Consider the following 12,437-nt stretch of genomic DNA (forward strand, 5'->3'; position numbering starts at 1 on the left):
GTTACAAAGTAACAAATACATTCTGTCAAGGCATGATAATTTTATTGGATTCGGTTATCTATGTGGTATGTTTAAGTTGAATCTAGATGTTTCTTTTGTTAATAATTCTGTTTGCATGACTTCTACTAGTTTTAGTAATCATGCTAGTAAATCAGAATTGTGGCATGCTAGACTTGGACATGTACATTACAAGAAATTGAAAGATATGTCGAAAATGAGTTTAATACCAACATTTGAGTTGAACAATGAAAAGTGTAAAACTTGCATGTTAACTAAAATAACTAGACAACCTTTCAATAAGAATGTCAATAAAGTTACTAAGGTATTAGAATTTATACACAGTGATTTGTGTGATTTTCATTCGACTCCATCACTTGGTAATAAAAAGTATGTAGTTACTTTTATTGATTATGCTACTAGATTTTGCTGTGTCTATTTATGCCATACAAAAGATGAAGCTCTTAATAAATTTAAAATCTTTAAAAAAAGTGTAGAGCTTCATCATGGTGTGAAGATTAAAGTTCTTCGCACTGATAGGGAAGGTGAGTATTATGATCCAGCATATTTTGAATCTACTGGTATAATACATCAGACGACTGCTCCATGTACACCACAACAAAATGGTGTAGCTGAAAGAAAGAATAGAACGTTGAAAGAAATGATTAATTCAATGTTGTGCTATTCTGGCCTAAGTGAAGGATTTTGGGGTGAGGCTATGTTAACAGCCTGTTATTTGTTGAATAGAGTTCCTAATAAAAGGAACAAGATAACCCCTTATGAACTTTGGCATAAGAAACCACCAAAACTGAGTTATCTCAGAGTTTGGGGTTGTCGAGATGTGGTAAGACTAACTGACCGTAAAATGAAAACCATAGGTCAAAGAGGTATAGATTGTGTGTTTCTTGGCTATTCTGAAAATTCTGCTTGTTATAGGTTCTATGTCATAGAACCCAATGACTATGTATCCGTGCACTCTATTATTGAGTCAAGGGATGCTGATTTTGGTAATAAGGATAGATTCACGTTTATATCTAAACCTGGAGACATGATTGCAAGGTCTAGTAACTCTGGTGTAACTGAAAAAGTGATTGATACACCTCCTAATGCTAGGAGAAGTGGTAGAGCAAGAAAAGCTAAGTCTTTTGGAAATGATTTCCAATTGTACTTATTAGAAGGATCAAGAAATGAAATTAATTTTCAATACCAATATTGCTTTACTATTGGTGATGATCCAAGGACCTACAAAGAAGCTATGGCTTCAAGGGATTCTGCATTTTGGAAAGAGGCAATCCAAGAGGAGATGGATTCTATAATCCAAAATGGTACTTGGAAACTGACTGATTTACCACCTGGCTGTGAAGCTTTGAATAGTAAATGGATCTTCAAAACGAAGATGAAGGTAGATGGAAGCATAGACAAATGTAAAGCCATTGGTTATTCAAGGCTTTAGACAAAAGGAAGGAATTGATTATTTTGACACCTATGCTCATGTTGCTAGGATTTCCACAATTAGATTATTGTTAGCACTTGCTGCTATACATAATCTTGTAATTCACCAAATGAATGTTAAGACTGCCTTCTTGAATAGTGAATTAAATGAAGAGATTTATATCAAACAACCAGAAGGCTTTGTCATGCCTGGTAATGAACATAAGATCTGTAAGTTAGTAAAATCTCTTTATGGACTAAAGCAAGCCCCCAAGTAATGGCATCAGAAGTTTGATGATGTGGTGTTGTCGAATGGTTTTGTATTAAACCAAGCAGACAAGTGTGTATATAGCAAATTTGATGCTACCGGTAAAGGGGTTATCATTTGCCTATATGTGGATGACATGTTTATCTTTGGTATTGACCAAGATCAAGTTGATAAAATAAAGGAATTTTTGTCATCTAAGTTTGAGATAAAAGACATGGGGAAGACTGATGTGATTCTTGGAATTAAGATCACACATGGAGAACAAGGAATTTCCATTTCTCAATCACATTATATTGAGAAAGTGTTGGAAAAGTTTAACTTCAAAGATTGTTCTTCAGTTAAGACTCCTTTTGATCCTAGTGCAAAACTCGTGCCAAATAAAGGAGTTACTGTGAATCAGCTTGAATATTCAAAGGCTATTGGATCACTAATGTATGCTATGATTAGTACTAGACCCGATATAGCCTTTGCAGTTGGAAAATTGAGTCGATATACTCATAATCCAAGTTTAATCCATTGGCAAGCAATGAATCGAGTATTTAAATACTTAAAAGGAACCATGGATTATAGGTTGACTTATTCTGGATTTCCTTCTGTTCTTCAAGGTTATTCGGATGCAAGTTGGATCACCAATATGAAAGATCATTCTTCCACAAGTAGTTGGGTATTCCGTCTTGGAGGTGGTGCTATATGTTGGACATCAAAGAAACAAACTTGTATCACGAATTCAACAATGGGATCGGAGTTTGTGGCATTGGCAGCAGCTGGTAAAGAGGCTGAATGGCTAAGAAATCTAATATATGAAATTCCATTGTGGCCTAAACCGATATCACCTATATCTATCAGATGTGATAGTGCAACTACCTTGGCTAAGGCATATAGTCAAGTGTATAATGGAAAGTCAAGACACTTAGGTGTTAGACATAGCATGATTCGTGTACTTATTATGGATGGTGTGATATCTGTGGAGTTTGTGAGAACTCATGATAACTTAGCCGATCATTTAACCAAAGGGTTAAGTAGAGATCTTGTGCATAAATCGGCTATAGGGATGGGATTAAAGTCCACTACAAATCTCTGATATTAAGATACCCCCCATTTAGTATGACACTAGATGCATAATTCAATGTGGAAGACTTAATATTTGGAGATTGGAACACATTTGAAAATCGTCCCAAGGTATGTGTTCGGACGTACAAGTTAAGAAGGTTGAATGTATATATTCTTAATAGTTCTTTTGAAAAATTGCAAATGTAGGTGCAAGAATAAAGGAGCTACCTATATAAACATGAAGTTTAGCCGCTTCAAGAAGTTGGGACTTGGTTTCGACATATTTATGAAGGATAAGGACATAGGCTAGTAAAATATAGTGTCAAGATAGAACATATTCGTATGTAAACTTTTGTGTACATTATCTTCGTGTATTCAATGTGAGTTCCCAGGGTTCAATCCTTAGAGACACCCGGGGTATTCGAATATTTGGAATGTGTAATGTACTAAGGTGGAATTCAATCGTTACGATATTTCATTTATGCAAAAGTTTGAATGTTTGAGATGACTTGTTTTAGTTAATCAAGGATTGCACTAAAATAGGGGAGGAATGTTGGATATTTTAGTGTAATTGGGTTAACTTGATTGATCAGTATTATCATAATGATACATCATATAAGTATGGAAGTGCGGAGTGCACGCTTATTTGAATTCATTATGATGGACGGGGGTCCGGAGGCAGCGCTCCCGGGTAGCGGGGTCCAAGGGCAGAGCCCCTGGCTGGGGAAATTTTTTATTTTCAACGAAGTTGCTGTGTAAGAAATTCATCCGAAAATGTAATTTCTGAAAGTCAAAGGACTAGTTTGCAATTTCGGAAACCTTTTGAAAAACAGTTATTTTCGTTTTCCCCCTCAACAGATGCACTGGTTCATCTACAGATGCACTGGTTCATCTTGTTAAATCTTATCGATTCTTTTTGGTTCTATAAATTCTTTCTCTAACATCAACATATAAAAAGTTCTGATTTCTCTGAATTGTATCCGATCAAATATTTTGGTAGAACCACCGAAATTGATTAGATCTGAAAGTGATTTCATCATGACTTTCAGATTATCCGTTTTGTTCAATATTCTAAATCTCCCTAACATTATGTGTGTGGAATGAGTGGTGTGGTGTATTGTGTGTGTGCAATGTGTGTAAGTGGTGTATTGTAAGTGAGTGTTCAGTGTGTATTATGTAGTATGTGTTGTATGTATACAATGTGTGTCCTATGTGTGTACAATGTGAGTGTGAGTGTGGAGTGTGAATATTATGTGTTGTGAGTGTGTTGTGAGTGTGTTGTGTGTATTGTATGTTTATGCAATGTGTGTTGTAAGTGTGAGTAGTGAGGGGAGTGTGTATGTGAGTAGTGTATCATGTGTGTAGTAAGTGGTGTGCGTTTGTTCAGTGGGTAGTGTGGATTTTTTAATACCAAAACAATCATGAACAAAAAATGAACACGCATCAGAAGTTTTGTGTGAATTGAAACCTCAAATTCAAAACATTGTAAAATACAAATCTATGAAACACTAATTTTTTTTTGTAACATGGGAGCTTGCATACAAAGGCAGCGTCTTGCGAGATTTCGGCAGATGAAACCGACAACAACCGGCAGTTGAGAAGGGGAGCATTAATGAAGAGTGGAGATTAGACATCTGCAGCAGTGTAGGAGGGGAAGAAGGGCGGCAGAGGCGAGGGGGTAGAAGGAGCAGCCACAACAAGGACGAGGGGACTCGGGAGAAGATAATAGTACTATATAGTTTATTTTCTGTTTCATGCTTTATTTATTTTAGTGTATTGATGTGGAAAAACTAAATAGATTACTAACTTGAAAATGATCGGATGAAATATTGATTATAAATAGAATAAAATTATAACAAAAATATACTAGTTTTGAAATATATAAAAGTTAATTAAGTAGTTGATAAAAGACATATATTTCAATAATCATTTATAAAAATATGGTAGACAAGCCCATATAACTGAAAGCAATACACTTTATTTCAACATTAATCAATAAATAGCAACCTCACATTATAGAAAAACTTTTTCCTCTCATTTTTGGCAAGAATTTCAAGTGATGTGATGAAAACAACATCTCCCAGACAGAGTAAATTTTTCTTGAGACCTATATATCATTCTCTTAGTACTTTATAAAATTATCTTGCACACTCTATTATAATTATCTAGCAAACTCTATTATATTTTCATTCTCTGAGTTCTTTATAAAATTATCTAGCACACTATTATAACTATCTAGCAAACTCTATTATATTTTCATTCTCAGTTCTTTATAAAATTATCTAGCACACTCTATTATATAGGTTTGTGGCGCTATTTATTGAGTACAATATATCATCTTTCAAAGTATCATTCATCGCACTTATATTCACATATACATCCAAAAAACTCACATTTACCAAGTAACATTCATTTCCCTCAAGGATGAGCAATACGAGCAGTCGTCTCAGCCTCATATGTTGCATTCCTACAGCATGTAACACTTACACGTGATTAATAAATGTATACTCTACTTGTCACTACCAAGATCTACTTGTCACAGCCAAGAATTAAGTTACAGTGCAACAAAGAGCAAGGAAAAAAAAATGTGAGAAATTAAATCTATCTTTCTATACTTTCTCCTGCACTTTCATAGAAAATCTATTAAACTTGCATCATGTTGGTATTGTATGTCAGCTTCCAAGTTCCTCTCCTGTTGTAATTGCCGATTTATGTCAATTTGATCTATCTTTGATATACGACAACCAGTTTCATTGTCCACAACAGTCCTGAGAGCTGATATTTTGGCTCTCATGCCTCTTGCCATCAATGAATACAAGTCAGCCACTGAAGAAGCTTTCTGACATCGAGGCTGAGAATGAAAGGAAGAAACCTAGATTTGTTTAATTATATTCGAAAAGATAATGTTATGGAGCAAAATCATAATTTCGTCATATGTTCTGGATCATTTTTGATCTTTACTCTTAATTAAATGAAAATTCAATTTGTACAGACGTATATTGATAAGGCTAATTTCATGCATTGGTTATGAGGATAAATTCTGTGATTTCCTGGGTCTAACAAGGTTTTATAAGCCAGATGTGTAGAGAAATTGCCAGATCCAGGAAGAAGGAGAGGATCATCTGGAGAAGGAGTCTGGCAGAGAAAGTGAGCAAAAGGAAGAAGAAAATCACCAGAAGGAGGAGGATTCTAGACGAAGGGCAGAATAGAGAATTCAAAGAAGGATCTAGAAGCTCAACTCCACTTCTATAAATAAGAGCACACAACAAGCCTGAGGGCATCCACAAATCATCTTCTTTTAGCTCTTAGTTTAGCTCAGCTCTTCTCATGTTCTCTGCACACACGCACTTGGGGAAATCGAATTAGGGGTTTTTGGTTCAGAAATTCATCAGTCGTTGTGTAACACCGTCTCCACGGGAGGCGAAGATACAATCTATTTCCTACTTTCAATTTACATTTCCGAATTTCCCGAGTCTTCGTTGTTCGAAGCTCGGTCGTATTTTGTTATATTTCCATTGAATCTTGCACCCTTTTGCTATGGAATTCACTGTTATGGTTTGGTTTCATGTTATTTCTTTGTTTTCTGTTTGCTTTGATATTTATGCGATGAATCTGATGTGTTGAGTTGAAGTTACGTGGAGATCGTTGTTAATTGGCCGAATCTGAGTAAATCTGTTGATCGGAGATGGAATTTGCTGTGGTTTGTGGTGAATGGCTTGGATCCGGAGTGGATGAAGCATCCTGTAACTAGATTTGTTCATTTCATGCATGGTTTGATGTTTAATTTCTGTTTTCTTGTTTACCTCGTCTAGTGATAATAGATCTGCTTAGGTTTCAGTAGTTGATCGCGTTAATCGGTTTAATTAGGTTTGCTCTGTTTCGTTTATGTGTTTTGCTCTATATTTCCTCTGCATTTTGTGATTAAGGTTTTTGAGAACATGAAGTCACTGTTAGTTAAGTCTTTAGTTAGTTAATCTGTAGCTTTTCATACGTACCTTGCTATTTTGGGAAATGGTCCCCACGCTCTGTTTTTCCTCTGTCTAGACTAGTTTAGGAGGTTATTTGCCCGGTCTGGTAATTGTTTTAGTTGGAAGGTTATCTTAAATTCGTCAGGTCATCATCATGCATGTTTCTGTTATTTTTGCCTAGGTCTAGCTGTTAGGATAGAGCATTCCCAAGTCTAGTAGTATAATCTCAACCCAAAAAAAATGCGTGGCAGCAGCCAAAAACAGTGTCCAGATCTCTTTGCATGTTTACTTACGCATCCATCTCTGTGGGATTCGATCCTTGCTTCTCTGTACTAATATTTTTTTAGCATAACGGGTTGAGGGTTTTGAAAAGTAGAAGGTGATTGTGTGCCCAACGACAGGTGATTTCGAGGATTCTCTGAGTTCCTAGACTCTGCGGTCTAGTGGATTCTCTGGATCTAAGAAGTTTGAATACACACTTCACTCTTCTAAGCTCTTCATATATATTCATATAAAATAAACATAAACATAAATATGGAATTATAAATATAATATAAATTATATTCATTGTTGTTTGATAGAAAATAAATTATCTTGATTTGTGTATTATACATAACTAGTGTACATCCACGCGCGGTACTTATAATATTTTTTGCACTAATTATTTTGATATTATGAATAAATAAAATAGGTGACAATATCATTTATATTTTCGTACGACTCCTATTTATTCTGATATTATGAATGAGGAGTTTGAAAATATTTACAAAAATATCATTTTTAATTAGAAATTATAATTTAATTAAATTTATATTTTTTATTGAATTTATATTCTACGAGTAAAAGTAAAGATGGCTCTACGTATTCCATAGTAATATTTTAATTCCATTCAATTATTATACCGTTCAATTTACATATCATATCATGAATAAAATCACAACTCATATTATTAAAGAGATGGGAGGGGAGGGGAGGGGTTTCGAATAATACATTCATATACTAATTCATCAAATTAATGCCACGAGATAACAACTCTTGAGATGCAAAAGAAGGCAATCAGCCGTTCATCATAAGGTATATAGGCTTTAATTCTGAGAAATCTAAGGAAGTATTCTTTTATTTTTATCCTAATGGGAAATTTGAAAGGTTTTAGAAGAGTTTTATGGTTCCTTTTTGGCCTATAAATATAACCTTTTGGAAGGTTAATATCCACATATTTCTACTTATTTTTTAAATCTCAAGCTTGATAGTTTTATTAGAAGAAAGTTGACACCATGGAACTATATATAACTATTTATGTTGTTACAAAATGAAATTTTATTTCCAAAGGGGATGGGTATCAGGGCTACAGCAGTGACATTTGTTTTCATTATTCGTCAATATAGTCCATTCGAGTCAAAACGGTATCTCAATTGGAATCCTTCAGATTCTTTCCTGTACTGCTTTGACTCGATATAATTTTGAATCGACATCTTAACCTTGCTCATCTTGGCACTCCTCAACTCTCCACCACCTTCCTGTAACGCGTTCACAAAGTCGCGCCTAATCACACTCAATAGCTTCTCGAATTGGATTTTGTATCGACAGTACATCCCGTGTCCAGCCATCTGGGCAAGCAACAAAATCATGTTACTACATATTAAGGACTATCATTTCAAATCAAAATATATGTACACCGATATCTTACCACAAGAAATGATATGAGTGCAGTCAAAACAAACAATACACAACAAACAAACAAACAAACAAAATCATGTACTACATATTAAGGACTTGTAGCAAAAATGGCATTAGAGTCCCTTGGATTTGTGCAGATGGAGACTATCTGAAATTATAATTTTCTATGTAAGTATTGAGTAACTCAAGAAAGATAGTAGTAATCAGTAACAAGTTCCACTAAATTAAATAAAAAAACACCTTTTCTGCAAATAATTTTATACCGATGGACTGCGGATATTGTGGATCATTCATCCGTTTCACTATTTCCTCTGCCCTTGTCCTGAATCAAATATCCAATGAATTCATGGATAAGAAAATTAAAATATGTGATTGTAAATGGCACAAATGAACAACACAGTTTGTTTACCTTATAGTAGTATTTTCTACGGTAGCTGATATAGGTCTAATTAGTCTTCCCAAATATCGTTCATAATCCTGTAAACAAAAAAACAAAAAAAAAACGATGCCAATGAAATTGGTGTTATTATTTTACTATAGATGTGATCAATTGATGATATAGTAGTACCTGATTTAGAGGCTCGGTTTTGGTAGAGAAATGTTCATATATCCGTTGCCTTGTCTTTTCCAATTCAAGAGCATTTTCTGAAGCTCTAATTATGTTTACTGCTAAAGAGAAGTTAACACAGTATGAGAATCAATTGAGCAAGTTATTTATTCTAATTAATTTGCAGAAAAAGTAAACAGAAACCTGAGAATTGGGTTCCTTTTTTGACATCAAATGTAGTCCTAGAAGGCCCACATGTATGGCTGCATCTAATATTTGTGCTTCCCGGATTGCATCAACTTGTTGTATTTTTGCTTCCCGGATTGCATCGTCTCTAATACATTTTTCTATTAATCGGCATTCGTGTTCATGATCCCTCCGTACAACTGGTAACTGGTAAGTAATCATCCATGTCCTCTGCTCTGCATCATCAACAACATTGACATTCAACTCAACCATGAAACCATAATATTGGAAATAACAATTTCTCAAGAATTATATCAAAATTATATACTCCAACTTACAGTTGACGTTTATACTTGAAGTCAAACTCTCTATCCCTCTCCTCTTGCACTTTTGTGTTCATGTCAACTCCATATGTCAACCAGCCAACACATGCTCCGTTGGATCTCTGCAAATCAAAATATAAATTCATTCAGCTCAATGCTCATCTATTAAATCACTGAATAACCAAAAATCTAGTAGAACTGCTAGTGGTACGCACCCGACGTTGATTTATTAGCTCATACACCGTAGCAAATCTTCTGCCTGACATGGCTCTATGAGCAGAGTCTTCCTCTGCCATCTTGAATTTAGGGGGAAAGGATAGCGTAGAGAGTATTGATCGTGAAAAATGTATCTTACGTTCATTCATTCTATATTTCTATGTATATATGGTAGGATTCTCAATATGGAAGTTTTACACACTATGCATATATAAATACTCTCTCCTTCCTTTTGAAAATAGACTATTTTTATTTAAGGAAATTTCTTTCTTTTTCAGTTAATACTCCAACAACATTTCTAACGCGTCAGCATTACCGACGCCAATTTATTGCAGCAAAAAAGGCGATTCCGTCGCCTTGGTGGCCCTCACACTCCGGCCCGAGCGCCAATTTATGATTTTGGGCCTTGGGTTATTTATTGGAGTACCGCACCGCCTATTAATTTGGTTAGTTTAGCATATGGGCTGCATTTGAATTTATGATTGCCCCACTACTTTGTAAACATTATATTGGTGATTTTAATATCCAAATTAATATTATTTTTTATAAAATGAAAAAAATAAATTAATCATTAATTTATAATAACAAAATATACTATTAGTGGGGAAGTATGAAATGTATCGGAGGGATATTAATATTATGATTTTGCCGCCTTCAAACTAGGTTAAAGATATTGGATGGGAATTTCATGTACAAACAACTCTTTCATTTTTTGCTTTTTAAAAATAAAAGATGAGATAAAAGTATGCAAGCACTACAGAATTTTGTATCAATGTATAAAATAGGACTCACACTGAAACAAGAAATCAATCCATCCATATTTGCTCTTTATTTGAAGCTAATATTTTTGATGTAAAATAGGGATTGACAATTTCCTACTCGTATAATTTATTAAGTAAGCCAAGTGCCCTCCACTCTACGGGCCAAGAAACCCATGTCTTCGCACAGACCACACAGCCCAACTCCCAGCTTGGAACAACATTCAACCACTTCAAAGCTCAGCCACATAGTTCGGCCCAACATTCAACCACTTTATAGCCCCACTTGGGTTACAAGCACACGTTACTAGTATCAAAGTTTAAGCAACAATAAATGAAACTCACACTGAAACAAGAAAGATTGCGATCAAATACCCTCAAAATTAAGACATATTTCGTTTGCAACAAGTGTTATATTGTGTGATGTTGTTAATTTATGATTCATTAACAGTAGCACTACACAACTTGGAATTTTGACAACACAGGTTATTACACTTGCCACAACTTGATTCATGATCACAAACAAAACATAATAATATCTGCTTTCATGAATCTACAAATTCATCACTCTTCTACTCCGCTGATTTATTGTTTTTGGCTCGAAAAAACGGCCAGCAGCCTGTTTGATAATCGTTCCTTTTCCTACATCAAAATACACATGTGTTTCAGACAACCCCTCCGCATTTCAACAATCACATAAAACACAAATCTTTTTCTATTAAAAAATCTTGACAAAAATAAGTGCAAATTATCAAGAAATAATGAAATTTGGCCAAATTCTAATCCGATCCACAACTTTAAAATTAAGAAGGAAAAATCATGCTTAAAGTTTTTATTTGTTTGTAGTTATTCCACAAATCTGCGAATGAATCTAAATTTCATGATTTTTCATTGTTCAATTCATAGAGAACATACTCTGATATAGTCCATTACTCGTGGAGACTATCGCTTCTTTCGTGAGATAATTGCGAAGAAATATAAACATAATTATTTTCAGCTTATTTTTTAAATTGTTATTCGGCCATAATATACCAAACTACGCGAACGCGAACGCGAACGTTTCCGGCAAACCAAATTTTTTGGCAAAATCATAACATTAGAGCCTGAGTTAAACAATGTTATCTATAAAACACCGTTACATGGTTGAAATACATCAATAATATATTCCCGACAATTGACCAATATCAAGAAACTGAAAAGGAAATAAACCGACATACCTGCTGGCGCCAAAGCTCCGGCAGCTACTGCTGCCGGCGCTGCTGCTTCTGCTACTGCCGCCGGCGCCGCTATTAACACTCATCCTGCTGCTATCGCTCTCACTCGACCGACTAACCTTCTTCCTCCACCAATCCCCTTCCCCACCGCCCTTCGCCGGCAAAACCCTCCCACTACTAAAACTCCGATCAACACCGCTCCTCCTCTTCGCCGGCACCGAAAACGGCAACACCATCTTCAAAAACACCCCTCTGCTCTCAACCTTCAAGCTCCCGCTCCTCGACACGCTCCTCTTGCTCTCCTGCCTCCCCACCCTCGCCGGCGATTCCCCCGGCGGCGGCGCGGGGGCCTCAATCCGGTGGTGCTCCACCAGATCCTTCAGCGACAGCTCGTAGGAGGATTCCGGCATGTTTCTCACCATCTCCATCAGCTCCCTCTGCCCCCTCGCGATGGCCTGCAGCCGCGCCGCCGGCGACAGGCTGCGGTAGTGGTGGTGGCTGAGGAGCGGCTCCGACGGCTTGCTCGGGCTGCTCTTCCACAGCGGCGGCGAGCACGCGCCGGAATCGTCGTCGGAGGTCTGGAAATTCGGCCGGAATTGGACGAATTCGTGATCGATTGATGCGCTGTTGACGCAGCGGTTTTCGATTTGGGGATTGAAATTGTGACCGTTGGATTTGGAACGGTCGAATCTCGGATCGTTCATTGCAGATTTTTTTTCAGTTTGAAAAAATTTGAGGGAATTTTGGGGAAGAAGAAGAAGAGGTAGTTGTGGTGGGATTGTTATTCAATAGATGTAGGCCC

General features: G+C 36.1%; 1 protein-coding gene across 1 annotated transcript; it reads right to left on the reverse strand.

The window, feature by feature from the left end:
• Window positions 1–10,768: 10,768 nt before the first annotated feature.
• LOC125219601 lies at window positions 10,769–12,406 on the reverse strand. Its single transcript, XM_048121622.1, has 2 exons — window positions 11,639–12,406; window positions 10,769–11,063 (listed from the first exon to the last, which is right to left on the reverse strand). Exons 1-2 carry the CDS (start codon window positions 12,337–12,339, stop codon window positions 10,994–10,996), a joined length of 771 nt encoding a protein of 256 aa, XP_047977579.1. The 5' UTR covers window positions 12,340–12,406; the 3' UTR covers window positions 10,769–10,993.
• Window positions 12,407–12,437: the final 31 nt, after the last annotated feature.

Source organism: Salvia hispanica, chromosome 4 (genome assembly GCF_023119035.1).
Source record: "Salvia hispanica cultivar TCC Black 2014 chromosome 4, UniMelb_Shisp_WGS_1.0, whole genome shotgun sequence".
Classification (NCBI taxonomy): domain Eukaryota; kingdom Viridiplantae; phylum Streptophyta; class Magnoliopsida; order Lamiales; family Lamiaceae; genus Salvia; species Salvia hispanica.

Coding starts and splice junctions, on each gene's coding strand:
- LOC125219601 (XM_048121622.1), bottom strand. CDS start 12,339: ATGAACGATCCGAGATTCGACCGTTCCAAATCCAACGGTCACAATTTC. Junction 11,064..11,638: donor CGGAGCTTTGGCGCCAGCAG/GTATGTCGGTTT, acceptor ATTTTGATGTAG/GAAAAGGAACGATTATCAAA.